This window comes from Phyllosticta citriasiana (genome assembly GCF_038021145.1).
Source record: "Phyllosticta citriasiana strain CBS 120426 chromosome Unknown IWZ02scaffold_2, whole genome shotgun sequence".
In the NCBI taxonomy this organism is placed as follows: Eukaryota; Fungi; Ascomycota; class Dothideomycetes; order Botryosphaeriales; family Phyllostictaceae; genus Phyllosticta; species Phyllosticta citriasiana.
In genome coordinates this window covers 1,773,966-1,796,298 of record NW_027117279.1, presented here as the reverse complement: position 1 = coordinate 1,796,298, position 22,333 = coordinate 1,773,966, and the positions used below count along the sequence as shown (strand labels likewise).

Below are 22,333 nucleotides of genomic sequence, written 5' to 3'. Positions count from 1 at the left end.
ACTACGACTACGACTACGACGACTACGACTACGACTACGACGACGACGACGACGGCCTCGGGTGATGGGAGAAAAAGAGAGAGAGAGAGAGAGAGAGAGAGAGAGAGAGAGAGAGAGAGAGAGAGAGAGAGAGAGAGAGAGAGAGAGAGAGAGAGAGAGAGAGAGAGAGAGTCGGAATCTGGTCGGAGAGAATTGGAAGCTGGTCTCGAGGATTGGAGAAAGTTCTGGGGTGTCGTGGGTCGGGTCGCGGTCGAGTGGGCCTCGAGACAAACACAGCAAACGTCGACGGGGCCGCGAAAGGGATTCCGCCAATGGAATGGACGAGGAAAGCTGTATCCGCCCGGGCATGGTGGTGACGATGCTGGAGGCTCTGGCTGGACTTGCAGCCGGGAAGCCAATAATCAAAGTGCCGTTCCCGAAGCTTCTGCACGGCCCAGGCAATGTTCAATAATTTGACAGACGTGCGTACATGTGTCGACGCAGCATTCCCAGTCCGATCAGGCCGTCCTCGCTGCCATACGGTAAAAGGTTATAAGAACAATGGCCGTCCCAACATCCACCGCCAGTGACGCAGAGGCAGACTCGATAGACAACTCGACCGCCGACGACACCACTGCTACAACCGTCATGGACAAGGTGCCCGACCACGTCGCTGCCCAGGTCAAGTCGATCGACCAGCAGCCGCACAAAGAGGTTGCCCCAACCCGCTCCGACCGCCCAGTCTGCGAGACACGAGAGTCCTATGGCCCGCCAGGTCCGTCAATCCTCTCTCTCTCTCTCTCTCTCTCTCTCTCTCTCTCTCTCTCTCTCTCTCTCTCTCTCTCTCTCTCTCTCCGCCTTGCTGACCTGACCTGACCGCTGCAGGCTTCCGTGGCCTCCTCACCTCTCACTATGTCTTGCTGTGCGCGTCCTTCTCGGCCATGGGCGGTCTGCTCTTCGGTTACGAGTGAGTTCCCCACCGCGTCGACCACAGCGTCTACTGACTCATGATGCCGTGCAGCCAGGGTGTCGTGTCTGTCATTCTCGTCATGCCCCAGTTCCTCGAGTGGTTCCCCCAGGTGTCGGCCAGCGCTCCGGGCGGCGGCTTCTACAAGGGACTGCTGACGGCCATGATCGAGCTGGGCGCACTGTTGGGTAAACTTTTTTCCATCAAGTTCCCTGCTCCCCGTGGGGAAATGGACGCCGTGGAGCGCTAACCCGCATTTCTGGGACAGGGGCCTTCAACCAAGGGTGGATCGCGGATAAAGTATCCCGAAAGTACTCGATCGTGCTTGCGGTCATCATCTTCACCATTGGCTCAGCCCTGCAAACCGCCGCCCAAGATTACGCCATGCTTGTCGTCGCCCGCCTGATTGGCGGGATCGGCATTGGCATGTAAGAATTCAACCTCCCGTCGCGGCGAAGCTTGTTCTCATGACTGACTGACTGACGACGTCTTGTAGGCTGTCCATGGTCGCCCCCCTGTTCATCTCGGAAATCTCGCCGCCAGAGATTCGAGGCGCCCTGCTCGTCCTCGAGGAATTCAGCATCGTCTTCGGCATCGTCGTCGCTTACTGGATCACCTACGGCACTCGCTTCATCGCTGGCGTCTGGTCATGGCGCCTGCCCTTTGTCCTCCAGATTCTGCCCGGCCTCGTCCTGGGCTTTGGAATCCTGTTTATGCCCTTCTCGCCCCGCTGGCTCGCATCCAAGGGCCGTGACCAAGAGTCACTGAAGAATTTAGCCAAGCTCCGGCAATTGCCCTCTTCGGATTCGAGGGTCATCCAGGAGTGGTACGACATTCGCGCTGAAGTTGCCTTTCATGCCGAAATCGCCTCTGAAAGGCACCCCAAGCTCTTCGGGAGCCGCAACAAGATTGACCGCATCAAGCTCGAGCTTGTTGCCTGGGTCGACTGCTTCCGGAGAGGATGCTGGAGGCGCACTCATGTCGGAATGGGTCTCATGTTTTTCCAACAGTTCGTCGGTAAGTCTTTCACAGCCAATTTTTCTGGAGTCCTTGCGGTGGGTGTCAAAAGAGCTCGTGAGGCTGGGCCTGGGAAGCTGTCATTCGACAGTGTGCATGAACCCGGGGGTCATTCGATCCTGCGGTGGAGCTCTCGTGGAGCTTGCATTTCTTTCGACGCCTGCCCATCGTTCAGTCCCTGCCCTCCCGACGCCACTCCTACCACCCCTTTTGTTTTATGAAGCAAAGACTTATTTCACAAGGGATTAACGCTCTCATCTACTACGCGCCTACGCTTTTCGAGACGATGGGCCAAGAGTACGACATGCAGCTGGTTCTTGCTGGTGTCTTGAACGTGGCACAGCTAGTCGGCGTGGCGAGTTCTGTCTGGTCCATGGATCGCTATGGCCGTCGTCCTCTGCTACTATGGGGAGCAGTCGTCATGTGTGTCTCCCATGTCATCATTGCCATCTTGGTGGGCCTCTTTGACGACAACTGGCCGGCCCACAAGGCCCAGGGCTGGACGAGCGTGGCCTTTCTCTTTGTCTATATGCTTGGTAAGATTTTATGTACAGTGTCTGGGAGTCTCCTTGACTGACCTTTCGTAGCTTTCGGTGCATCGTGGGGTCCTGTGCCCTGGGCCATGCCGGCCGAAATCTTCCCCTCGTCGTTGCGCGCAAAGGGAGTTGCCCTATCCACTTGCTCCAACTGGCTCAACAACTTCATCATTGGTCTTATTACTCCCCCGTTGGTCCAAAACACGGGCTTTGGAGCGTACACTTTCTTTGCCGTCTTCTGTCTTTTGGCTCTCCTGTGGACCTTCTTCTTCATCCCGGAGACCAACGGCAGGTCTCTCGAACAGATGGACCAAGTTTTCAAGGACCTCAGCAGCGAGGAAGAAGATGCCAAGCGGGCGCGCATCGAGGCCGCAATGATGGGCAGCATTCAAGTCGCTTCGGATCAGGGATCCGTCGCTGTTTAAATGAACGAAACATCATTACAAAAAGAGCCGGCGCATTACAAACAGAGAAACGGACTTTGGAGCACGACTGCTTTTACCATCATGGGACACGATACGACTTACTTTACAAGACGGACGATTACGGATTCGTTATGCGGTTGATTCCCCACAAAGCATTATCTTCTTGGCTTGATCGACATTGAAGTAAATAGCAAGATTGAGAAACAGACTGAAAAACATTTGAAACAACGTTTGGCGATAAAAGTTTCTTCGCGAGTCTAAGTCTACAAGGAAAGCTCGAAGCCTTTCTATGCCTATCTCCAGAGAAATATGACATGGAGTCTCAAGGTACCAACACGACTCAATCTGTGCCTCCATTAGCCACCCGTATCCAGAACATCAAGTCTTAATTCTCTCCTCGGCTCGCGCACAAATACCTTTGAAATTGCGCACATTCAGGGGCATAGGATCTATTTGGAAGAAAACCAAGATATCTCTACCCGTTCGCCCGTTTCCAAAACTTTCACACCAAGCAGACACGATCGCAGACACCACCCCGTGATGCTATATCACTCGACACCCAACCGCCCCGCCCCGCCGAACATCAACACCCAGATCATCCCATCCAGGCCCTCTGCCAACCCTGAAGCCGTTGCGAGTGCTGCGCACGATGCGCATGCGATCGCGGTTGTAACTGCCGCCAAAGTCGCACATGGGGCACGAGTGCGGAGCGGCGATTTCGTGGACGGGGTGCGGTGGTAGCTGGCTCACGCGCACGACGGCTCGATTCCCATAGACGGAGCAGTTGGAGAGGTTGAAACCCGGCGCGCAGGGCTGGACGAGCGATAGCCAGTGGTGGTGGCAGGTTGTGGAGCGGAGGTACGAGGTTTGGCACATGCTAAGGATTGCAGCGATCTGTCGTAATTGTGACTCGTTGTACTGCACTTCGTTCTGGGAGAAAGCGGTTGTAGGCTTTGCAAGTTTCGCGGTAGTAGTGGTTTCGTCGTGCTTGACTTTCTGCGCTGATTTTCTTGAAGTGGTGAGTTGCAAGCTCAAGCAGCCATCTCCTACTTGTGGCATGAGGAAAGGCTAAATAGCGTCGAACGAGGGCGGTTTGAAGCGACAATGCCGGACGCAAGTAGGCTGGACACAGCATTGGCGTTGATGAGCCCCTCATGAGGTCTGGTTGTCCCGTTTGTCTTCAATATTTGGACCATTGATTGCTACCTCATGTGTCTTTATCACCACGGTCGGGGTCATTTTCATTGAGCTCCTGATTCCGTATCGCTTGCATGAGTTCGTACAGCTGGCCGATTTGTTGGTCTGTGACCTGGCGTCAGTCTTGCGCTGGCGACTTTCTGCCACATGGACCTAGCGTGACTTACCGCTCATCTTGTCGATCTTGCTCTTGTCCATTTTCTCGCCCCTCCACGAGTCCCCTTCGAGCTGTTGTGCGTACATTTGCCATTCAGTCAGGAAGCCAATCTGGCCGTGGTCAGCTTGGACTCCTACTTAGGCCTTGTCCCATATCTTACAATGTGCATGGGATTCTCGACGCTCTTGTGCGCACGGAATTCTGATTTGACGTATTCGTCACCCAGAAGACGCATCTGCGTGTCCAGCTTGTTCCTGTGTGCGCGGAGTATACGACGATAGAGGGGGATCGGAGGAAGGAGGGCCATTGGCGCGGGGCGGAGAGGCTTGGACGCCCCAACAGCGGTTGCTTCGGCGAAGAGAGATCGATACGCCCTCATTTTCGGGGTAATTGAGCGTGTGCTATATCGTTGACGTTTCGGAGCTGTCTGGTCGAGGCGTGCGGGAAGGGTAGAGCCTCGGCAAAAGGCGGCAGATTAATTTCTGCCGCCGACGTCACTCTTTTTTCTGCATCTTCACGCGCAGCAACTATGCTGCCAACTCCAAACACCTCCCATGTTTCCTTTGATCGCGTTTACGAACCTGCTGAAGACTCATTCCTCCTACTCGATACACTGTCCTCCGACAATGAGAAAAGCTTTCTCTCTAAGCGATTCGACAAGCGCGATGGACACTGCGGTTCGCCGTTGGTTGTCGAAGTCGGCACAGGCTCTGGCATTGTCCTAGCATTCATCGCGCAGAATACCGACATTTTGTTTCAGCGCAATGATGTGCTGACGCTCGGCATTGATATCAGCGCTTTTGCCTGTCATGCAACAGGCGAAACTGTCGCCACGGCTATCCAGGAAACCAGATCGCGAAACCCGCACCCCAGCGTGTTTCTTGACGCTATCAACGCCGATCTTCTGTCCCCACTCAAATTGGGAGCCGTTGACGTTTTGATATTCAATCCACCGTACGTCCCTACGCCCGCGCTGCCGGATGCGACCAAGCACGACGAATACAACCAGTATGCGCACAAGACTAGCTTTGACCAAGATTCTTACTTGCTCGAGCTGTCTTACGCGGGAGGTTCCGATGGCATGGAAACTACGAATAGACTTCTGGACCAGCTCCCGAGTATACTACACGCGCAACGAGGGGTGGCGTACGTGCTGTTGTGCGCACAGAACAAGCCACGGGAAGTCCAAGCCCGCGTACGCGACTGGGGCGCAGATTGGGATGCGGAATTTGTCGGGAGTAGCGGGAAGACGGCGGGCTGGGAGAAGCTACAGGTCCTGCGCGTGTGGCGGCGCCAGGGTCCAGAGTAGGCGGTTTGGTTCAAATGGAACAAGAACGGCCAGAAATTGCAGAGGCTGGTAGTCTGATGTCAGTTGCAGCGCATCCGAGAATGAGAAAAGTGTAGATCGATGCTTTTTCCGTGGATGGATGCGTTGCCGTGGCAACGGCGGGCCGACACAACTTCGGCGGTGCCACGAAATGATGGTGTGGATTCCACAGCTCGAGCATCCTCGTCATCCACCTTGGCCACTCCTCCTACTTCGAGACATACCTAGTTATTCCATGTGATAGAGACTCATGTTGCGCTCATCATGAATAGATATGCGCAAGCGACCCCGTGTCCTGCACCTTCGCCCCTCTCAACTCTCGCTCATCAAAACAATGCGAAGGCGCGCTCTTTGGGCACATTCCACGACGATGAGACCACAAACATCGACTTCACTGTCCAGTCCAAACAAGACATCTTGAATGTCAAGCCACGGAAGCGCGCAACTCGAACCAAGAAAGCGCCTGCCTTTGATCCATCAACCGATATCTGGCTAGACGATGCGATTCCACAGTCTCCCCAACACGGCAGGAAATCTAGCCCGCAACACACCAAAGACAGCGCAAGTCGATCACGGAGTCGTGGTTCCAAGAAGCCCACTACACTCGCGCAACCACCCCAGCGATTCCCTATCCCACCTGCCCCGACCAAGGAAGATGGAACCATAGGTCAAAGAAGGCGGCGGGTGTCAGCGCTGCTAGCAGAGAAGGGTCTTACACCGAGCATATCCAAGTCAGGGTCGAATACGAGGGATGGAGAACAAAAGAAGAAGCAACTGGAGATTCAAAAAGACCCGCGCCGCCGAACAATTTACGTGCCGTCCGATGACACAACGATTATGACGATTCATCCCGGCGCATGCAAATGCGATGGCAGACTGATGGATTTCACGGCGAATCTTGGCGTGTTACCTGAGGAAAAGTCAGCCGCAAAGCCCCCAGTACCCAAGGAAAAGACAGCTGCAAGAAGATCCATTGCTGCCGCACCAAAACGAGCTCCGCTCCAGAAAAGTTCAAGGTCATTACAAGGGACTTCCATTGCCGAAGATATTATGGGATCAGGCATTGGAAAAGAAAACGTGCCCCCTGGACTCGTGAAGCCGGAGAAGAAACTAAGCAACGGCCTCAAAACTACACCTGAGGTTGTCAAGAATCGCGTCTCGAAGCCTGTTAAAGTCGAACCAATGAGGGTAAAGAAGACACAGTCTACCAGTCAGCTCACTGTAGCCACAAGAATTGAGCCGAGCCGCAAGCGTCAGAGTTCTGAGAACATACAAATCGAGAAACCCTCCAAAGCATTGAAAGCTCACCGAAACGCTACCCCTGCGAGAGCTCCACTTGGCGACAAAACCAACAAAAATATGGCTGCTTCCAAATCTCCGAAGCCTCGAATCTTGAATAGACAGCAAGCGAAGCCCGCGTCAAAACTCAGCGTTCCTCTCCTTGCTCAGAAAATCCAGAAGGTGGACGAGAAATACAAAATCGTCTCCAACGATCTCAGCAGCCCTGCGCTTTACGAAGACAACTGGCTAAGCTATCAAGAAGTCGCCATCACGCAATTGGTCAATAAACTTTTCGACTCAGTAGACTTGACGACCCAAGACTTGGCCCAGGAGAACGGCGGCCTTCGCAGGATGCTTTTGTCCGTATACCAGGAGCCTGCGATGCCAGTATTGTACAAACGCATTCAAGCATCGCTAATGTACGGAGCTTTGAGTATACCCCAAGACCTCCTCTCCAAAGCGATTCGACTCAAGGATGACGTTGGACTGCGACGCAAATATCTCAAGCTTTTCGTTGACACGTACGACCCCTTCATCCTCGCTGCGGCATTGGAAGCCATCGTGGGCCGGCAGTTGTCCTCGCAATCCCGACTCTCAACTAGCAAAACTCCATCAGATGGCGAGACTCGAAGAATACGGGCGCTTAAGAAGACAATTCAAGACTTTCTCGACACCTTTTTCGTTCGCCACGAGGACGCAATCCGCGTCAAGACCGGTACAGGGACTATTTCTAGCATCGCTAGGGGTCAGAAGAAGGAGAACGATGATTTCGGCTCCCAGGGCTGGTCCTGGCGACGTACGGTCTTGCGAAGTCTGATGCTCGTCCTTTTGCTTGACAAGAGCAAAACCAGGAACATCGTCAATTTGCCTCTGTTCCAAAGTGGCTCGCCATACAAGTCTTCAAATGCCGTTCTTCAACAACTCGCTAGCATGCTCTTCCCCTCACTCGGAGACGTTTCACGACCTTTGAGCCATCTCAATTACGAGCTCAAATGCGTACAAGCCCCTCTCGAGGAATATTCATACCGCATAGATAACCTAGCCACCGATATGAGAGACGGGGTCATGTTGACAAGACTGGTTGAAGTTCTCTTGTACACTCCTGCAACACTGCCGACCCAAAAGGATATCACGGTGACGATGCCAACAGGCGACGTCTTGACAACCACGTTCAAGGTTGATGATAAGGACTGTTGGATTTTGTCGCAGCACTTGAAACTTCCCTGCGTTGGGCGGACGCAAAAGCTTTTCAATGTGCAAGTTGCATTGAGCGCCCTGGGAGGAATAAAGGGTGCCGCTGGTCGCGCCGTCAAAGACATTAAGGCAGAAAACATTGTCGATGGTCATCGCGAAAAGACTCTTGGTCTGCTATGGGCTTTGGTTGGCAAATGGGGCCTTGAAATGTTGGTGGACTGGGCCGAACTGTCCCGGGAAACCTTGCGTCACCGCGAGAAGTTCTATGCACACAAAGGGGACGACGACTGCCGCGACCCATACAGCGAGTCCGAGCCCGAGTCCGAATATGAGACGGGCGCAGCGGGAATGACCAGCCTCGCGAAGCACACTGCAAGACTCAAGGCGTGGGCACATGGCATCGCTCGCCTCCAAGGTCTCCGCGTTGCAAACCTCACCACCTCATTTGCCGACGATCGCGTCCTCGAAGCCATTGTGGACCAGTATCTACCATGCTTCCCAAGCGCAGTAACCTCGAACTCCTCTGCCGGCGATGCTTCATCGCTCAAGACCAAGCTAAAGGCCATCGGCTGCAGCGACTCGTTTGTTTCCCTCTACACACCTTCAACCACGGCCTCGGCTGCCCGTCCCATTCCCTCCAAAGACTTTACCACAACTACTCTCGCTTTCCTCGCGTCCCGTCTGCTCCCGGCTTCGCGGGCGCATCGCGCTGCCTGTAAAATCCAGCGCTGGTACCGTCTTCGGCTCGCAAGGCGCGAGGCCACTCGCAGGGTGGTCCTGATGCGCCTGGCGGCGCATTGCGCAACTGTCGTGCAGACGCGCGACAAGGTCGTAGGGGCTGCGGTTGTGCTGCAGAGAGCGTGGAGACGCGTCTTAGATACGCGAATCGGGCGTCTGATTGGCGACGTGCTTGGGTTCCAGGCTGCGGCCAGAGGTTGGGCAGTGAGGAGGAAGTTGGCCCCGTCGAAAGGAGGGAAGGTCAAGAGGAGGGAGAATGTCAGAGGGGGTTGGTGAGTTGTTTTGGATTGCGCCAACGATGGGATTGGTGGTGATATTCGCGGCTATCGTCTCGGTTTGTTTGATATTTGTCTACTTGGTGTCTTGGTGACTAGCTAGCTTGGGAGCGAATGTTGGTTCGGAGGCGTTGTGATTGCTTTCTTGACTGACGACTTGACGAACCTCTTTTTCGGCTGTTCCTTATACCCTCCCGTAGTTTGCCCTGCGACCAATCGCTCGCTCATTGCAGGTAGATATAGTTATATGACATCACTGAATCCGGGACTGTCCGAGGAAAGTGTACACTCGTGGCATATGCAGAAATTGTGCATCCGAAATTCATTCAAGATGCACGCAGAAATCAGTCCGCAGCAACTAGTTTTCATCGCTGTACATACATTTCAACAAAGCACATGATTGAGGAAGCCAGACTCATCTAATCATGATTCAACAGATGCATTCATCTCTGATAGTACCTTCTTGCTACACTCTTTTTTGGACTCAACGAAACCCACCTTTTAAACCTTGGTCTTCTCCAACTTCTCCAAGTCCGCGACCTCCTTGGCCTTCGTAGCCGGCCTCTCGGGAACCTCCAACCACACCTTTGCGCCAGCTTCCGTTGTCAAGCTGTCCCAGTTGCCCTGCGGGCTCTCCTCGCTGCTCCAGAGCTCAACCTCGCTCAAACCCTTGATCGACAGCGTCTTGATGTCCTCGAGTGATGCTTTGGCTTCGGAGTCTTCCTTCGCGAGCTTGACCTTGCTCTTGGCACCCTTGACGTTGTGCTTCGAGATGAGAGAGCGCGCGCCAGCGGCGGCGTCGAGAATGATTTCGTAGCTCGCCTCGGCGGCAGCGTCCTCGAAATCGGGGCGGTACTCGGGGTAGGCAGCACGCATGATCGAAGGCGTCTTGTCACCGGGACGACGGTTCAGGCGTTGCCAAAGCTCCTCGGTCAAGAAGGGCATGTAAGGGTGCAGCATGGTGAGGCCGCCCTCGAGAGCAGTGTAAAGGGTATCAATGGCAGAGCGGCGCGCCTCAACATCTTCGCCATAGATGAGGGGCTTGGACGACTCCTATCATGCTTGTTAGTGACCACCGATCACTTGATCGCAAGGTAGGACTTACAATGAAGACATCGCAAAGGTCGTCGTGGAAGTAGTGCCAGGCGATCTGCGTGCTCTTGGCGAATTCGCGGTCCTCAAGGGCCTTGTTGATGTCCCTCGAGGCGATGCTAAGCTTGTGCAGGATCCAGCGCTCCGCCAGAGTCTCCTTGCCCGTCTTGTCCGCTGTCTCGCGAGGAACAAAGTCGGCATCAATGCCACCGAGCACGAACTTGGTAGCCTGGTAGACCTTGTTGCAGAAGCGGCGGTAAGCGTGCATGACCTTCACGTCAAAGTTGATGTCACCACCGCCAGTGGTGTACTGGACAAGCGAGAAGCGCAGAGCGTCGGCACCACAGTCGGGAATGCCTTGCGGGAAGGCAGTCTGCTGGTACTTGGTTGCGACCTTGAGCTCCTTGGGGTCGAGGTTACCCTCCAGGAGCTTGGCATGGAGCTGGTCGAGCTTGATACCCTCCATGATGTCGATGGGGTCAACGACATTGCCCAGAGACTTGGACATCTTGCGGCCCTCAGAGTCACGGATGAGAGAGTGGCAGTACACCTCCCTGAAGGGCACCTGGTCAGTGAGCTTGAGACCGAGCATAATCATACGAGCGACCCAGAAGAAGAGAATGTCCCAACCAGTCTCAAGGATGCTGGTAGGGTAAAGCTTCTCCATGTCGGGAGTCTGCTTTGGCCAGCCAAGGGTCGAGAAGGGCCACAGGCCAGACGAGAACCAGGTGTCGAGCACGTCTTCGTCACGGCGCAGAGTAAAGGTCTTGCCAGGGAATTTCTTGGCCGCCTTCTCCTTGGCCTCTGCCTCGTCGCGGCCGACGACCCAGTACTGATCATCAGCATCGCTGTTGTTCTCGCCTTCGACCTGGATAAAGTAGGCGGGAGCCTGATGACCCCACCAAAGCTGTCTCGACAAGCACCAGTCTTGAATGTTCTCGAGCCACCTAAAGTAGTCGGCCTCGGCAGTTGCAGGGCGAATCTTAATGTCACCGTCACGGACAGCCTTGATGGCAGGCTCCGCCAGGCTCTTCATGCGCATCCACCACTGCGGCTTGACAATGGGCTCAATGACGTCCTTAGTCCTCTGGCAGAGAGGAATCCTCATCGGGTTGTTCTCCTTCTTGACGTACAGACCAAGCTTGGTGAGCTCGTCAACAACAGAATAACGCACGTCGAAACGCTTCTGGCCCTCGAACATGCCACCGTTGCTGTTAAGCAGACCATCATCGGTAAGGACGTTGATGAAGTCGAGGTTGTGGCGCTGGCCCAGGCTAAAGTCGTTGGGGTCATGAGCAGGGGTAATCTTCACGGCACCGGTACCGAATTCAGGATCGACGTAGGTATCGGCGACAATGGGGAGCAGGCGGTCGACAAAAGGATGCTTGGCCTTCTTGCCAACAAGATGCTTGTAACGCTTGTCTTCGGGGTGGACGGCAATACCAGAGTCACCAAGCATGGTCTCCGGACGCGTCGTAGCAACTTCGATGGTCTCCTCGGAGCCCTCGATAGGGTACTTGAAGTGCGTAATGACACCAAACTCGACCTTCCTCTCGTATCCCGGAACGTCCAACAGTGTGCGGCCCTCAATGTCCTTGTTGTCGACCTCGAGGTTCGAAAGCGCCGTCCTCAGAGTCGTGCACCAGTTGACAAGACGGTTTGACCTGTAAATGAGACCCTCCTCGTGCAGCTTGACAAACGTTTCCGTGACGGCCTGGGAAAGGTTCTCGTCCATGGTGAAAGCCTCCCTGGTCCAGTCAAAGGAACCACCCATTCTCCTAAGCACGTTGTTGATGCGCTGGTGGTACTCTCCCTTCCAGTCCCAGATCCTCTGCACCATGGCCTGACGGCCAAGGTCATGTCTCGTCTTCTGTTCTCTCCTCCAAAGCATCTTCTCGACAACGCTCTGGGTCGAGATACCGGCGTGGTCGCATCCCGGGACGTAGAGCACAGTCTTGCCCCTCATACGGTTCCATCTGATCATGGTGTCTTGTAGCGAAGTGGCGAGCGCGTGGCCGACGTGAAGGGCACCGGTTACGTTTGGCGGAGGTTCTGAAATGACGAAATAGCCAGCAGGCTTAACCTTGCCGTCAGGACCAAACTCTGGCTCAAAGTAGCCCTCCTTCTCCCACCAGTCGTACCAGGCGGACTCGACAACAGAAGGGATGTAGGCCTTGTGGTAGTCATCGTCGAGCGACTTGAGGACTGGGCTTCCAGTTAGCATCGCCAAACGTCAGAAAAGGATCTCGCATTGACAGACTCTTCTTCTGGCCCCTGGGCGTCTCCTCAACGTAGGGCGCCAGCTCTTGCTTGCCAGCCGTCTTCTTCTTGGTCGCATTCTTGACGGTAGCCTCGGCCAGAGCGGCCTTCTTAGCTTGCTTCTCAGCAAACTTCTTGGCCTTTTCGGCCTTTTGACGCTCCTTCTCAACTGCGGCGTTGAATCAGCTATTTATTCACGCTCAGGCTTGACCCAACGGCGCGGCTGGGGCAAAAGGCCTCTCAGCGCAGTGCCGCAGGGCCAATTGTATCTTGTCGGACATCCATACGCTCTTTCGGGGTCTTGGGCTTAGCGCCGGCCTCCGCCTTTACTTCGCCATCCTTGCCTGGAGCTTGTTGGCCGGTGGGGTCCTGCTTGGACGACTCGACGGCGGCGGACGCAGTCTCGTTGGAGACTGGAGGGGGGGGACCAGTGGCCGGGCCAGTCTTCTCTCCGGCTACACGGAAAATTTGCGAATCAGCCCGAGTTGCGCAGAGGCAAGATCGCAGAGGAAGTGCCTACTAGGATTATGGGAAGCGTGGTTGTGCGCCATATTGGAAGAGGCGCGAGGTTGCCACAGGCGAAAGGTGGCAAGGAAGGGTGAGCGCCGGAGGAGCGCTCGGGGTAGCGTTTTGAATGATTTGCCCGCTGGGCTGTGGAATTGGAGGTAAAGAATCGAATGATTGCACTGTGACTCCAACTTGCTAAAGGCGGGACACCAGCGCGGCGGGATGCTTGGCGGTAGTTATGTAAGCGCCCACGTCCTGACCTTACACCAACGCCCACTCCTCGGTCCTGCAGGCATTCGTCTTTTGTGCTCGCGAGACACCCAAAAAAGGCAGCTCACTGTCTACTACGGCTGGTCTGAAGACATGAATTCGATGGTATCCACAATGAGCGCTACGAAACCCAACCCCGCCACCTGCATCATCTCCAACTCTTCTTCCTCAGCATCTTGGACGTCCTTCTTGTCCGGCCCGCTTTCTTTCTTGACCATGACATCCGTTCTCGCGTAAAGCCCCGGTCGACGAATTTCGCGGGATCCGTGATTCCCTCGTCGACTCCGTGTTTGCTTTCCCGTCCGTCTGGGCTGCCCAAGGCACTGTGAGTGTCGGATTTGTTCTTCACGAAAAATCCGCTTAGAGTCGATTTTGCTCCACCTCACAATCAATGCATCATGCAGAGTTCGTGTTGTTGCGGAGGCAATCCTGGCGAACGGGGTTGAAGTAGGGGTGGGCCATGGCCTCCTTGGCCGTCAAACGCTCCTGCAAATTTGTCAGAACACTTTTGGACATGGCCAACGGCAGATATCAATTACCTGGTGGTCGTAACGCAGGAGCTTGTCCAGGAAATCGATAGCATCATTGCTAACGAAGCGCTGGTTCTCGGCGTTGATGAAGCTGTGCCAGCTCTTCTTGGGGAAACGGCCAAGAATGTCATCATACTGAGCGTCAAGCTCAATGTCGTACTTGTCAAGATAATCAAAGAGGTCCTCGGTTCCAAGGACCTTGGCAATCTTGACAAGCTGGTCCGCATTACTGTTGCCGTGGAAGAAGGGCTCTTTGCGGAAAATCATCGAGGCAAACATTGCGCCAAGAGACCACATGTCGAGTGAGTAGTCGTACTCCTGGAAATCAACCAACAGCTCAGGGCCCTTGAAATAACGAGACGCGACCCGGACGTTGTATTCGGTGCCAGCATGGTAGAATTCGGCAAGACCCCAGTCGATGAGCCTCAGCTTGCGCTTCTCGTGGTCGATCATTACATTGTGTGGCTTGACGTCGCGGTGCATAATACCCTTGCTGTGACAGAAATCAAGCGCCTAGCCCAGTTAGCGCTCGTGTCTTGGCACAATGGCCGGAGGCGCGTACCTTCAACAGCTCAAAAATATAGAATCTGACGTCGTAATCCTGGAACTTGGGGTATAGGCTTCTGAAGTCGGTGTTGTTCACATATTCAAAAATGAGGGAGGGAGTCTTGCTCTATCAACTGTAAGCCACGATCCTCTCGGAGATGATTGCGAGCGCTCAAGAAGCGCACTTGTGCCTCACCTGGTTGTCCCTGACGACGTCGAGGAGAGCCACAATGTTGGGTCCTCCGCTCAGGTTTTGCAGAATTTTGATCTCACGCTTTATCTTCTTCTTCTTGACCGGCTTGAGGACTTTGATTACGCATTGCTGGTAGTTGACGACGTTAATGCCTTCGAACACCTCGGAGTATTTGCCACGGCCTGTGGGCGCACGCACATTAGCAAGGGCATCTCGGCAGTCTCGCGATCATGTAAAGCAGGCTCACCAATCTTCCGAACGACCTCGTAGTTCTCCAAAACGCCCCACGAGATGTTGACAGAGTCATAGTCCCAGTAGGACCGCGGCATATTCGCGTTCACATCTGCGTCTCCATCAGCAGCTCGTCCAGCGCAAGCAAGAGAGCCTCGCACTGACCTGCGTAGACACGCGCCATACTTGGCGCCCGTGACTGCAGGTTTTCCACTCGTATGTCCGACACTTCGGCGGTGTTTTGGGGAGGATTCCGGAAGGAGACGAGCACAGCAGCGAGCAGGACCGCGACGAGGGATCCAAGGAGTGTGGGGTGGAACCAGCGGAGCGCAAAGGCTTTGATGGAGCGAGGCTGGGGTGTGTGTGCAGGCTGGGTCGGGTCGCCAGCTGCGCGGGTGGTGGTTTCGTCGGCGGGGCGGTTTCCAGAGTGGCCGCGACGATCGACGGCATCCCTGTCGCGCCTTTTGAGCCTCAGGCCTCAAGCCGCTTTTTGACCTCTGCGGGACCAACACTCACCTTGACTGCTCAACTCTCTCGTCGTATCCCATTATTGCCTTGCCGTCTTGCAAACACGCGTGTGACGGTCAGTCGTATCGAAGCGCCATATAGTCCACTTATACCCCGTCGCCGTTTTGCAGTCTACTGGTTCTCTACCACGCGCTACGACCTTTCTAGACCTGGACTTTTTCAACGCCTTCAATACCGCCCGCCTCGACCGCCAGTCCAGATGTTTCACGATCTCAATGTGCCGTGGTCCGCGAAGGAGGTCGAGCTCCAGCGGACCATCGCCTTTCTCGACGAATGTGAGCCGCGCTCGCCTTTCCTGCGTTGACGCATCTGACGTCTCGCAGTGGGATATAATGTGGTCGCGCTGACCCACACACTTTCTGGCAAACTGCCCGCGGATCTTGTATGATTGCTCTACATTCTCTTACGAGGAGCCGCGCTGATTCTCCAGTCATGTCCAATACCGAATCCGCTGCCGTTTCCAACGCCGCCCAAGATGCGCATCCTCCGCCGCTGCACCCTCGTCCTCAACGACCCAGCGCACAACCACCGCATAAATAACCTCGCTTCTACCTACGACATTGTCGCGGTGCGACCCAATGACGAGAAGACGCTCCAACAAGCCTGCCAGACTCTTGACTGCGACATCATCTCCATCGACATGACGCAACGGCTGCCCTTCTTCTTCAAATTTAAAATGCTTTCCCAAGCGATCGAGCGGGGCATCAAGTTCGAAATCTGCTATGCCCCGGGTGTGTTGGCGCGAGACAGTTCGGCGCGAAGAAATCTCATCGCCAACGCGACGCAGTTGATCCGCGCATCAAGAGGACGGGGCTTGATAATAAGCAGTGAGGCAAAGTCGGCAATGGGATGTCGCGGACCATGGGACGTCATCAACCTTGCGGCTGTGTGGGGTCTTGGTCAAGAACGGGGACATGAAGCCTTGGTAAAAGAGGCGCGTGCTGTGACGGTCAGCGCGCAGATGAAGCGGACAAGCTATCGAGGCGTCGTTGACGTGGTATATGGCGGCGAGAAGCCGGCGAAAAAGGAGCCGCAAGGGCAGGAAAAGAAGGGACAAGGAAAGGGAAAACAGGATAACCAAAAGCGCAAGGCTGAGGAAGGAGACACCGCGTCAGAGCAGAACAAGGCACCGTCGAAGCGGGAGTTGAAAAGACAGGCCAAAAAGGCTCGGACAGAGGGACAAGTGCCATCCAAACCCGGAGCTGGCAAGGCCAAAGAGTCGACTGGAGCGGAGCCAATGGATTTATTGTTGAACAGACGAGGGTAACTAGACCTCGACCATCCCACTTCGACAACGGGACTTGTTTCAGCTGCACGAGCTTTGAAAAGCACCACAACACCCGTCCGAGTTGCCAGCTCGAGTCGAGAAACCACGCCACAGGCAAGACACTGTCTTGGCAACTCTCAATGTACTTGCTGAGACCCAGCTACCGTGCCAACCTTTGGCAACATCAGGCTTCACAAAGTATGCGCTACCATAGACGATCTCCCAAGAGTAAAGAAGAGCAAAAATCATCATTTTAAGCCGTCCTCGCATTCTCATCATGGTATCATTCAACTTTGCCGTCCCCCTCGCCCTCATTAACCAACCAGCCTCAAAGTTTCAAGCACCCGGCGTACCCTCCCGGCTCCTCTCCCCACTCTTCCTTCCGTGGTGCCCATCCATATGCAACAAGTGCTTGACCTTCTCGCCAAGTCCCTTCTTGCCTCCTTCGCCCTCTCCCTCCTTCTCCGCATGGTGGTGATGTTCCTTCTGCGGTTCACTGTGTCCACCGTACTTCTCGCGGTGAACATTGCCCTCGCCGCCGCGTCCCGTGTGGTAGTTTGCATGCTCGGGCCCCGGCCGGCGCAGCGCGGGCTCTGGGATAACGTCTGTGCTGCGTCGGCCGGCGGCGGCGGCGGCGGATGAGGCGTGCGCGTGCGAGTGCGCGTGTGGGTCGGGGATGCCATGGAGTGGGGTTGAGATGTTACCGGCGCCGCCGCGCTGCAGGAGGTGCGCGTGTCAGTTGAGTTTTGGTGGGGGGAAAAGTTGGGGATTGGGGATGGGAAATGTGTCTGCGTGCTCTAAGACCACTCGGAGTAGTAGATCAAAGGGCATTCGTCCTCGTCGCGAGTCGACGCGACTAGGCTCATTACTTCTGGAAGCGCGTGGAAGACTGCCGGACGGCGGAGATGCAAGCGAAAAAAAGAAAAAAAAAAAAAAAAGGCAAAACAAGCAATGGCAAAAATTGTGGGAAAGACAAGAAGAGAGCAGAAGAGAAGGAAAAGCTACGTAGCGAAAAGATAACTTACTCCAGTCGAGTACTCGGGCTCGCTCGACTCGCCCTGCACGCCCTCGCGCACAAGAGCGCCATCGGTGTAGACGCGCGGGTCGTGCCCGATGTTTCCGGCACCTGTCGTCGCGGTTGCATTAGCATCAGCATTAGCATGTCATGCGCTCATGCGAAAATTGAAGGGTTGATTTGGGAATGGCGGAGATGAGATTGGAGAGAGAAACGTGACAATTGTTTGGAGATTCAGCGAGGTTGGACGTGTGAATTGGGCTCATCGTACCTCCGCGGCCAGTCGACACGATGTGGTCGTTGGAAGACATGGTGGCTTTCTTGTTGTTGGTCTGTTTGTTTAGTTGACAGGTCGATGAAGAGGATGAATTGCTCAAGTCGCTGGCTTGAAGTAGAAGTTGGTGTAGACTCGCAGGAGTACGAGCAGAGTAAGCAAGATTAGGACAGAGTGCAGTTCAAATACCAAGATGTCTTCCGCGGGACAAGAAGCTTGAAAGAGCTCTCCGCTCTCCCCAGCGCCCGCCGCGGCGCGTGACGTAACTGGTCTACGTGGGATAGTTGCATATCACCCATGTGCGGCGGCCGCTGAGGTGCCCATGACGAGCGGGCTGGGCGCTTCGCGACACGAGTAAGGTGAGGTGACTCTTGATCCATTCAACAAACAGCAGCACAAAGGGCAGATCGGCCTCGTGGACGTTGGCTTAGCCATGGCCACTTGTCCGGGGGGAGAAGCGATTGCAGGGCTCGCGGGCGGGGGCCAGAGATGAGGTGATGTCCAGGTCATTCCATTAGCCGCTGTTGACTTTCACGTCGGTCCATTGCCGTGCTTCCCCGGCGCTACCCTACAGTTCCTGTACCCTGTGTCCGACTCCGTTTTTCCGACCTGACAACGTCCTGTCAACTGAACCATCCAATCCTGACCTCCCGTCTCTCGCCATCACCAGCCGTTTTGTCCATCGATCCTGCATTCTCCGAGCCTTCGTTTGCGCTGTCATTCCCTCTTCGAACCGTGCATATCCATGTCCCGGGATTCTGAAAGCAAATTGTTCTTTCCCTGTATGCAAATGTCGTCCTGGATATGCGGAGCAAGTATTGAAGCAAAAGCTATGGAAACCACCTTCGATTAGGAAGATGGACTTTACCACTGGCCTGCTTTCTCATTGGCACTGTCGAATCCCACGATCGGCTCCCACTGCCCTGCCGGTTCCTCAGGCTCTTTCTGGGCACTACCGGCGCGAGACTTGCGGCCATGGGAACTGCTGTGATGACTGGCCGGCTTTCCGTTCTGCGAGCCACTCTTCTTGTTGGGAGAGTTGACCGGCCCAGTAACGCCTTGTTCGCCCGTGGTTTTGTTCAAGAACTGGCCGTTTCCGGCAGCGCATGAGCCACCCCATTTTTCGAGCCTGTGATCTTTGTCTTTGCACCAATTGTCTTTGGTGCATGAGAGGCACATATCGAAACTGCAGGCGTCACAGTGCCACCATTTGTCCGCACCGTAGTCCAGGATCTTCTTGCAGATATCGCAAGTAGTCGGTTCTCCAGAGGACGATTTCGATTTCTTTTCGGACTTCTTGGAGCTGGTTGCTTCGGGTACCGTCTGAAGCCAGCTCTTCACGGATTTGTGGCCTGTGTCGGAAGGAGCCTTGACAGACTGCTTTACCGAATTACTCTTTCTGGAAATGCTGGACTTCTTCATCAACTGCTCGACCAATTCCTCCTTGCTCAGGTTCATCAGCTTCTTCTGCTCTTCCCGTTTCTTAACCTTCTCCCAGTCGAACTCTCTGCGACTGTCCATCTTCTTGAGCGTCTCTCTGGTCCGGTACTTGAACCTGAACACGGCATAGGGATTCTCCATGGTGTCCTTGTACAACGGGACTCCCAGACGATGACGGTATTCCATACCCTGGCCAGCATGGACTTGGTGCTTCAGACCGCGCTTCTTGGCTTCGCGCTCTGGGACTTGGTCCGGGACTTCGGACGGAGCAGTGAGGAAACCACTAGAAGTGTCGAGGCACTCAGCAAGCTTCTTCTTCTGCTCGACTGGACGCTTGTTCCAATTCTTCCAGTAAGACTTGATAATGGGCTCTTCGGGGACAGAAGGAACATGCATGTATGAGATGGAGCTCGGCGCTTTGGAAGAATCGTGCGACTTGGGTTTGTTCGAGCCTTGGTCCGGCTGCCAGGCCTGTTCAAACCTTTGGCTTCCGCTATCAGACTTACGGGACTGGGCCTTGTCCGAGCCATTGTCCGGCTTCCAGGCCGGGTCGGCCTTTTGGCTTGCGTCGTCGTTCTTCCAGGTGGTTTCGGCGTTGTTGTTAGCGACAGCCTCGTTGTCGAAGCTAGCATTGACGACACTCTTAAAGGTCGCGGGTTGCTCTTCAGCAACTGGATTCTCTGTGGAGTTCTGTGCATTGCCTTTGTCTTTGCTATTCTGCAGGACGTGCGGCTCATTAGCATAACGAGGATTATACTGATGCCTGTGGTCATGGAACGATGGTCGCTCGTAGCCGCGGAAAGTCACGGTGCTCGCAAGTTCTGAATCAGGTTGATCACGCCTCCACGATGGTCTCGAATCTTCGCAAGCATGCGGCTGGGATCTTTGCATGGCCCAAGGCTCCGCACCGTACGCGAACGGATTCTGTGGAAAACCATCCTGGAAATTGACGTGCCGCTCCTGACCAGAGCGAGTGCCAGACTGACATCAGGTACGAAGTGACTTAGAAAATGCAGCACACGTGGAAGCAAGATTACTTACAGTGCGGGCTCTCTCATGAACTTGCGACGGACGGCGATTAGCCTCAGAAGCTAGTGAGTCTGACAAAGGTAAGTACTGCGGTTTTGCGCAAGACGACTTGTCGGAAGATTCCTGCCCACGCCTAGAAACAGATGACGACTAACCTGACTCTCTCGCAGTCTCGACTACAACGGTGAAGTTCTTGTTCATCTCAGGAGGCATCCACATGACACCGGGTTGGCAATCTGAAGATGGCCTGAATCGCCTTCGCGGCGCTGGTTCAGGCATCCTGGGACCGGAAGCACTGAGCTGTGCATGAGGTCGAAACATGGCGTAATAGCCGCCATCGTTGCCCAATTCGCCGGTCGGGATGACGCGACTGGCACTGGACGTCCCGGTCAAGCTTCCGGCGACATAGGACAGAGGGACCCTCGGATCCCTGTAGCTGTTACGGCGGTCTGATGGTCCATCGAGGCCAGCACCAAAATTTTCCTCCTCGGAGTCTTGTTCAGAGTCATCGTTTGCTCCGTCGTATGGTGCGTAGAAGGCTTGGACCTCCTTGGGCGGTTCCATGCCGTGCAGGCGCAGCACGACGACCTCAATGGTGCCTATCTCATCGGTGCGATTGGCATTTGCGTCAGTGGCAGCTGTTTGGTTTCAGCAGACAAGACATTCCACTTTCGTCTCACGAATACCCACCAATATTGAGCTTATCAAAGCGCCATTCGCGTCCAAGAAAGCGCTCGCCCTGGATCTTTTCTTCCTTCTGGCGGAAGCGGAAATCGACCTGTGAATCTTGGCGGTAGGTGTAGCCGGGATATTCTTCTAGCAGGTCGCCTCTGAAGCGCATGCACTGGTAGACTCCGTCGATGAAGACAAAGGCTGCCAGGCCACGCGCGATGTAGCTATCAGAGGAGACGTGGATGTTGAATCCGCTGCGCTCGTCGGGAATGGCGACAAAGGTCTCGACACAGCCGTCGGTGTAAACCGGATGGTACTCGGTGAGTGGCTCGTCGGAAGGCGACAGTAAAATCTTGCAAGTCATCTGCTTGAGCTTCGGCATGATGGAGAGTGTTGGCCACGGAGGGCGAGTTTGTTGGACGAGGTGTGATTGAGTGGATCAAGTTGGCGATTGTCTTCAATCAAGTCGAGACATGCCCAGTCAGGATTGAGATGGTGAAGAAGCGGCGTTGTCTTCGGTTGCGCAGCAGTTGTGGGATTGATGAGGGAGCAGATCACAGAAAGAGGAAGGGTTTGAGTGAGTCGAGAAGGAGTCGAGGCTCGGTCAAGATACCAGTCGAGATTCGACTTGGGTGATGGGGGGCGTTGAAAAGAGGTGCAAAAAACCTTGTGGGTGCGTGTGGAAAACTGACCCAGGAGGCAGTCATGACGCGCCGCTGGGCGGTGGACACCCGACCCAGTCACCGCCGTCACCACCGGTACCCGTACCGACAACATAGGTAGTCAGCTGGACACGGATCAAAATGTGCAGTGGTCGTCTACTCTGTGGAGACACAATGGTGTTGTTTGACCATGCTCATCTACATGAGGATGCAACACCATTTTCGGGTCGTCTGGATCACGTCTACTGCGCCTTTGGGACCCCTAATACTAGGTCATCCATCGTCGAGCTCAATGGTGGTGGTGGTGGGTGGTCGGATGCGGAAGCGGAGGTTGGCAGTTGAATCAGCTACGGGATGCGGAGAAGCAGACCCTGAGGGTGTGGAGATGGCGGAATCCGGGGAAGGTGGAGAGCTACAGAACAGTACCTAGGCAGGAGAGGGGAGGAATGGCCGGTTGCTCAACGGGGCCCGTCCAAAGAGTAAGGAGGGTAGAGTCTGGAATCCACCGCACACGACGACACCTTAGCTGGTCTCGAGCACCAAGGGAACTCTCACATGCAATTCCCTCGCTTGCCACGGCTGCTGCATCGTCACGTCGTCGACCGACCAGCCAGAACGAGTCGAGAAACCCGCGTCGCCGTCTTGTATTGACTCCTGGCTGGCTGGCTGGCTGGCTGGCTGGCTGGTATGCCGCCGCCTGAAGCTTCATTTTCCATTCCACACGC

At 55.0% G+C, this 22,333-nt stretch overlaps 10 protein-coding genes across 10 annotated transcripts; 4 read left to right on the top strand and 6 right to left on the bottom strand.

Moving 5' to 3' along the window:
* Nucleotides 1–540: 540 nt before the first annotated feature.
* On the top strand, nt 541–2,924 carry IWZ02DRAFT_430176 (putative MFS monosaccharide transporter; the record flags this gene model as incomplete). Its single annotated transcript, XM_066766037.1, has 7 exons — nt 541–754; nt 865–946; nt 1,001–1,134; nt 1,155–1,374; nt 1,443–2,001; nt 2,139–2,499; nt 2,551–2,924. The coding sequence occupies 7 exons, from the start codon at nt 541–543 to the stop codon at nt 2,922–2,924; spliced, it is 1,944 nt and encodes a 647-aa protein (XP_066626347.1).
* A 217-nt stretch (nt 2,925–3,141) lies between these two features.
* IWZ02DRAFT_136309 (uncharacterized protein) lies at nt 3,142–4,089 on the bottom strand. Its single transcript, XM_066761699.1, has 2 exons — nt 3,341–4,089; nt 3,142–3,269 (listed from the first exon to the last, which is right to left on the bottom strand). Exon 1 carries the CDS (start codon nt 3,981–3,983, stop codon nt 3,468–3,470), a length of 516 nt encoding a protein of 171 aa, XP_066626346.1. The 5' UTR covers nt 3,984–4,089; the 3' UTR covers nt 3,142–3,269; nt 3,341–3,467.
* Nucleotides 4,090–4,131: 42 nt separating this feature from the next.
* On the bottom strand, nt 4,132–4,657 carry IWZ02DRAFT_487617 (acetate non-utilizing protein 9; the record flags this gene model as incomplete). Its single annotated transcript, XM_066769389.1, has 3 exons — nt 4,132–4,226; nt 4,289–4,388; nt 4,439–4,657. The coding sequence occupies 3 exons, from the start codon at nt 4,655–4,657 to the stop codon at nt 4,132–4,134; spliced, it is 414 nt and encodes a 137-aa protein (XP_066626345.1).
* Nucleotides 4,658–4,744: 87 nt separating this feature from the next.
* On the top strand, nt 4,745–5,728 carry IWZ02DRAFT_136285 (uncharacterized protein). Its single transcript, XM_066761696.1, has one exon. The coding sequence runs from the start codon at nt 4,808–4,810 to the stop codon at nt 5,585–5,587; it is 780 nt and encodes a 259-aa protein (XP_066626344.1). The 5' UTR covers nt 4,745–4,807; the 3' UTR covers nt 5,588–5,728.
* A 141-nt stretch (nt 5,729–5,869) lies between these two features.
* IWZ02DRAFT_370854 (uncharacterized protein) lies at nt 5,870–9,094 on the top strand (the record flags this gene model as incomplete). Its single annotated transcript, XM_066764524.1, has 1 exon — nt 5,870–9,094. The coding sequence occupies one exon, from the start codon at nt 5,870–5,872 to the stop codon at nt 9,092–9,094; it is 3,225 nt and encodes a 1,074-aa protein (XP_066626343.1).
* Nucleotides 9,095–9,236: 142 nt separating this feature from the next.
* Nucleotides 9,237–13,164, bottom strand: IWZ02DRAFT_136782 (valyl-tRNA synthetase-like protein). Its single transcript, XM_066761702.1, has 5 exons — nt 12,965–13,164; nt 12,732–12,899; nt 12,446–12,613; nt 10,199–12,390; nt 9,237–10,146 (listed from the first exon to the last, which is right to left on the bottom strand). Exons 1-5 carry the CDS (start codon nt 12,993–12,995, stop codon nt 9,595–9,597), a joined length of 3,111 nt encoding a protein of 1,036 aa, XP_066626342.1. The 5' UTR covers nt 12,996–13,164; the 3' UTR covers nt 9,237–9,594.
* Nucleotides 13,165–13,617: 453 nt separating this feature from the next.
* Nucleotides 13,618–14,905, bottom strand: IWZ02DRAFT_467668 (kinase-like domain-containing protein; the record flags this gene model as incomplete). The annotated part of the gene is made up of 6 exons (XM_066768576.1): nt 13,618–13,707; nt 13,761–14,264; nt 14,314–14,424; nt 14,494–14,672; nt 14,738–14,833; nt 14,887–14,905. The coding sequence occupies 6 exons, from the start codon at nt 14,903–14,905 to the stop codon at nt 13,618–13,620; spliced, it is 999 nt and encodes a 332-aa protein (XP_066626341.1).
* Nucleotides 14,906–15,310: 405 nt separating this feature from the next.
* Nucleotides 15,311–16,716, top strand: IWZ02DRAFT_136327 (RNase P subunit p30-domain-containing protein). The gene is made up of 3 exons (XM_066761700.1): nt 15,311–15,524; nt 15,573–15,631; nt 15,680–16,716. The coding sequence occupies exons 1-3, from the start codon at nt 15,449–15,451 to the stop codon at nt 16,514–16,516; spliced, it is 972 nt and encodes a 323-aa protein (XP_066626340.1). The 5' UTR covers nt 15,311–15,448; the 3' UTR covers nt 16,517–16,716.
* A 136-nt stretch (nt 16,717–16,852) lies between these two features.
* On the bottom strand, nt 16,853–17,842 carry IWZ02DRAFT_487611 (uncharacterized protein; the record flags this gene model as incomplete). Its single annotated transcript, XM_066769388.1, has 3 exons — nt 16,853–17,233; nt 17,542–17,642; nt 17,803–17,842. 3 exons carry the CDS (start codon nt 17,840–17,842, stop codon nt 16,853–16,855), a joined length of 522 nt encoding a protein of 173 aa, XP_066626339.1.
* A 502-nt stretch (nt 17,843–18,344) lies between these two features.
* Nucleotides 18,345–20,415, bottom strand: IWZ02DRAFT_136300 (uncharacterized protein). Its single transcript, XM_066761698.1, has one exon. The coding sequence runs from the start codon at nt 20,134–20,136 to the stop codon at nt 18,670–18,672; it is 1,467 nt and encodes a 488-aa protein (XP_066626338.1). The 5' UTR covers nt 20,137–20,415; the 3' UTR covers nt 18,345–18,669.
* Between the last annotated feature and the right edge of the window lie 1,918 nt (nt 20,416–22,333).

Bases quoted from the DNA above. Each gene is read 5' to 3' on its own strand.
- IWZ02DRAFT_136782 (XM_066761702.1), bottom strand. From the start codon at position 12,995: ATGGCGCACAACCACGCTTCCCATAATCCTA. The intron at 12,614-12,731 runs GTATGGATGTCC...TCAACGCCGCAG, and splicing joins GCCCAAGACCCCGAAAGAGC to TTGAGAAGGAGCGTCAAAAG. The intron at 10,147-10,198 runs GTAAGTCCTACC...CAAGCATGATAG, and splicing joins ACCTTTGCGATGTCTTCATT to GAGTCGTCCAAGCCCCTCAT.
- IWZ02DRAFT_136285 (XM_066761696.1), top strand. From the start codon at position 4,808: ATGCTGCCAACTCCAAACACCTCCCATGTTTCCTTTGATCGCGTTTAC.
- IWZ02DRAFT_136300 (XM_066761698.1), bottom strand. From the start codon at position 20,136: ATGCAAAGATCCCAGCCGCATGCTTGCGAAGATTCGAGACCATCGTGG.
- IWZ02DRAFT_136309 (XM_066761699.1), bottom strand. From the start codon at position 3,983: ATGCCACAAGTAGGAGATGGCTGCTTGAGCTTGCAACTCACCACTTCA.
- IWZ02DRAFT_136327 (XM_066761700.1), top strand. From the start codon at position 15,449: ATGTTTCACGATCTCAATGTGCCGTGGTCCGCGAAGGAGGTCGAGCTC. The intron at 15,525-15,572 runs GTGAGCCGCGCT...GACGTCTCGCAG, and splicing joins CATCGCCTTTCTCGACGAAT to TGGGATATAATGTGGTCGCG. The intron at 15,632-15,679 runs GTATGATTGCTC...CTGATTCTCCAG, and splicing joins GCAAACTGCCCGCGGATCTT to TCATGTCCAATACCGAATCC.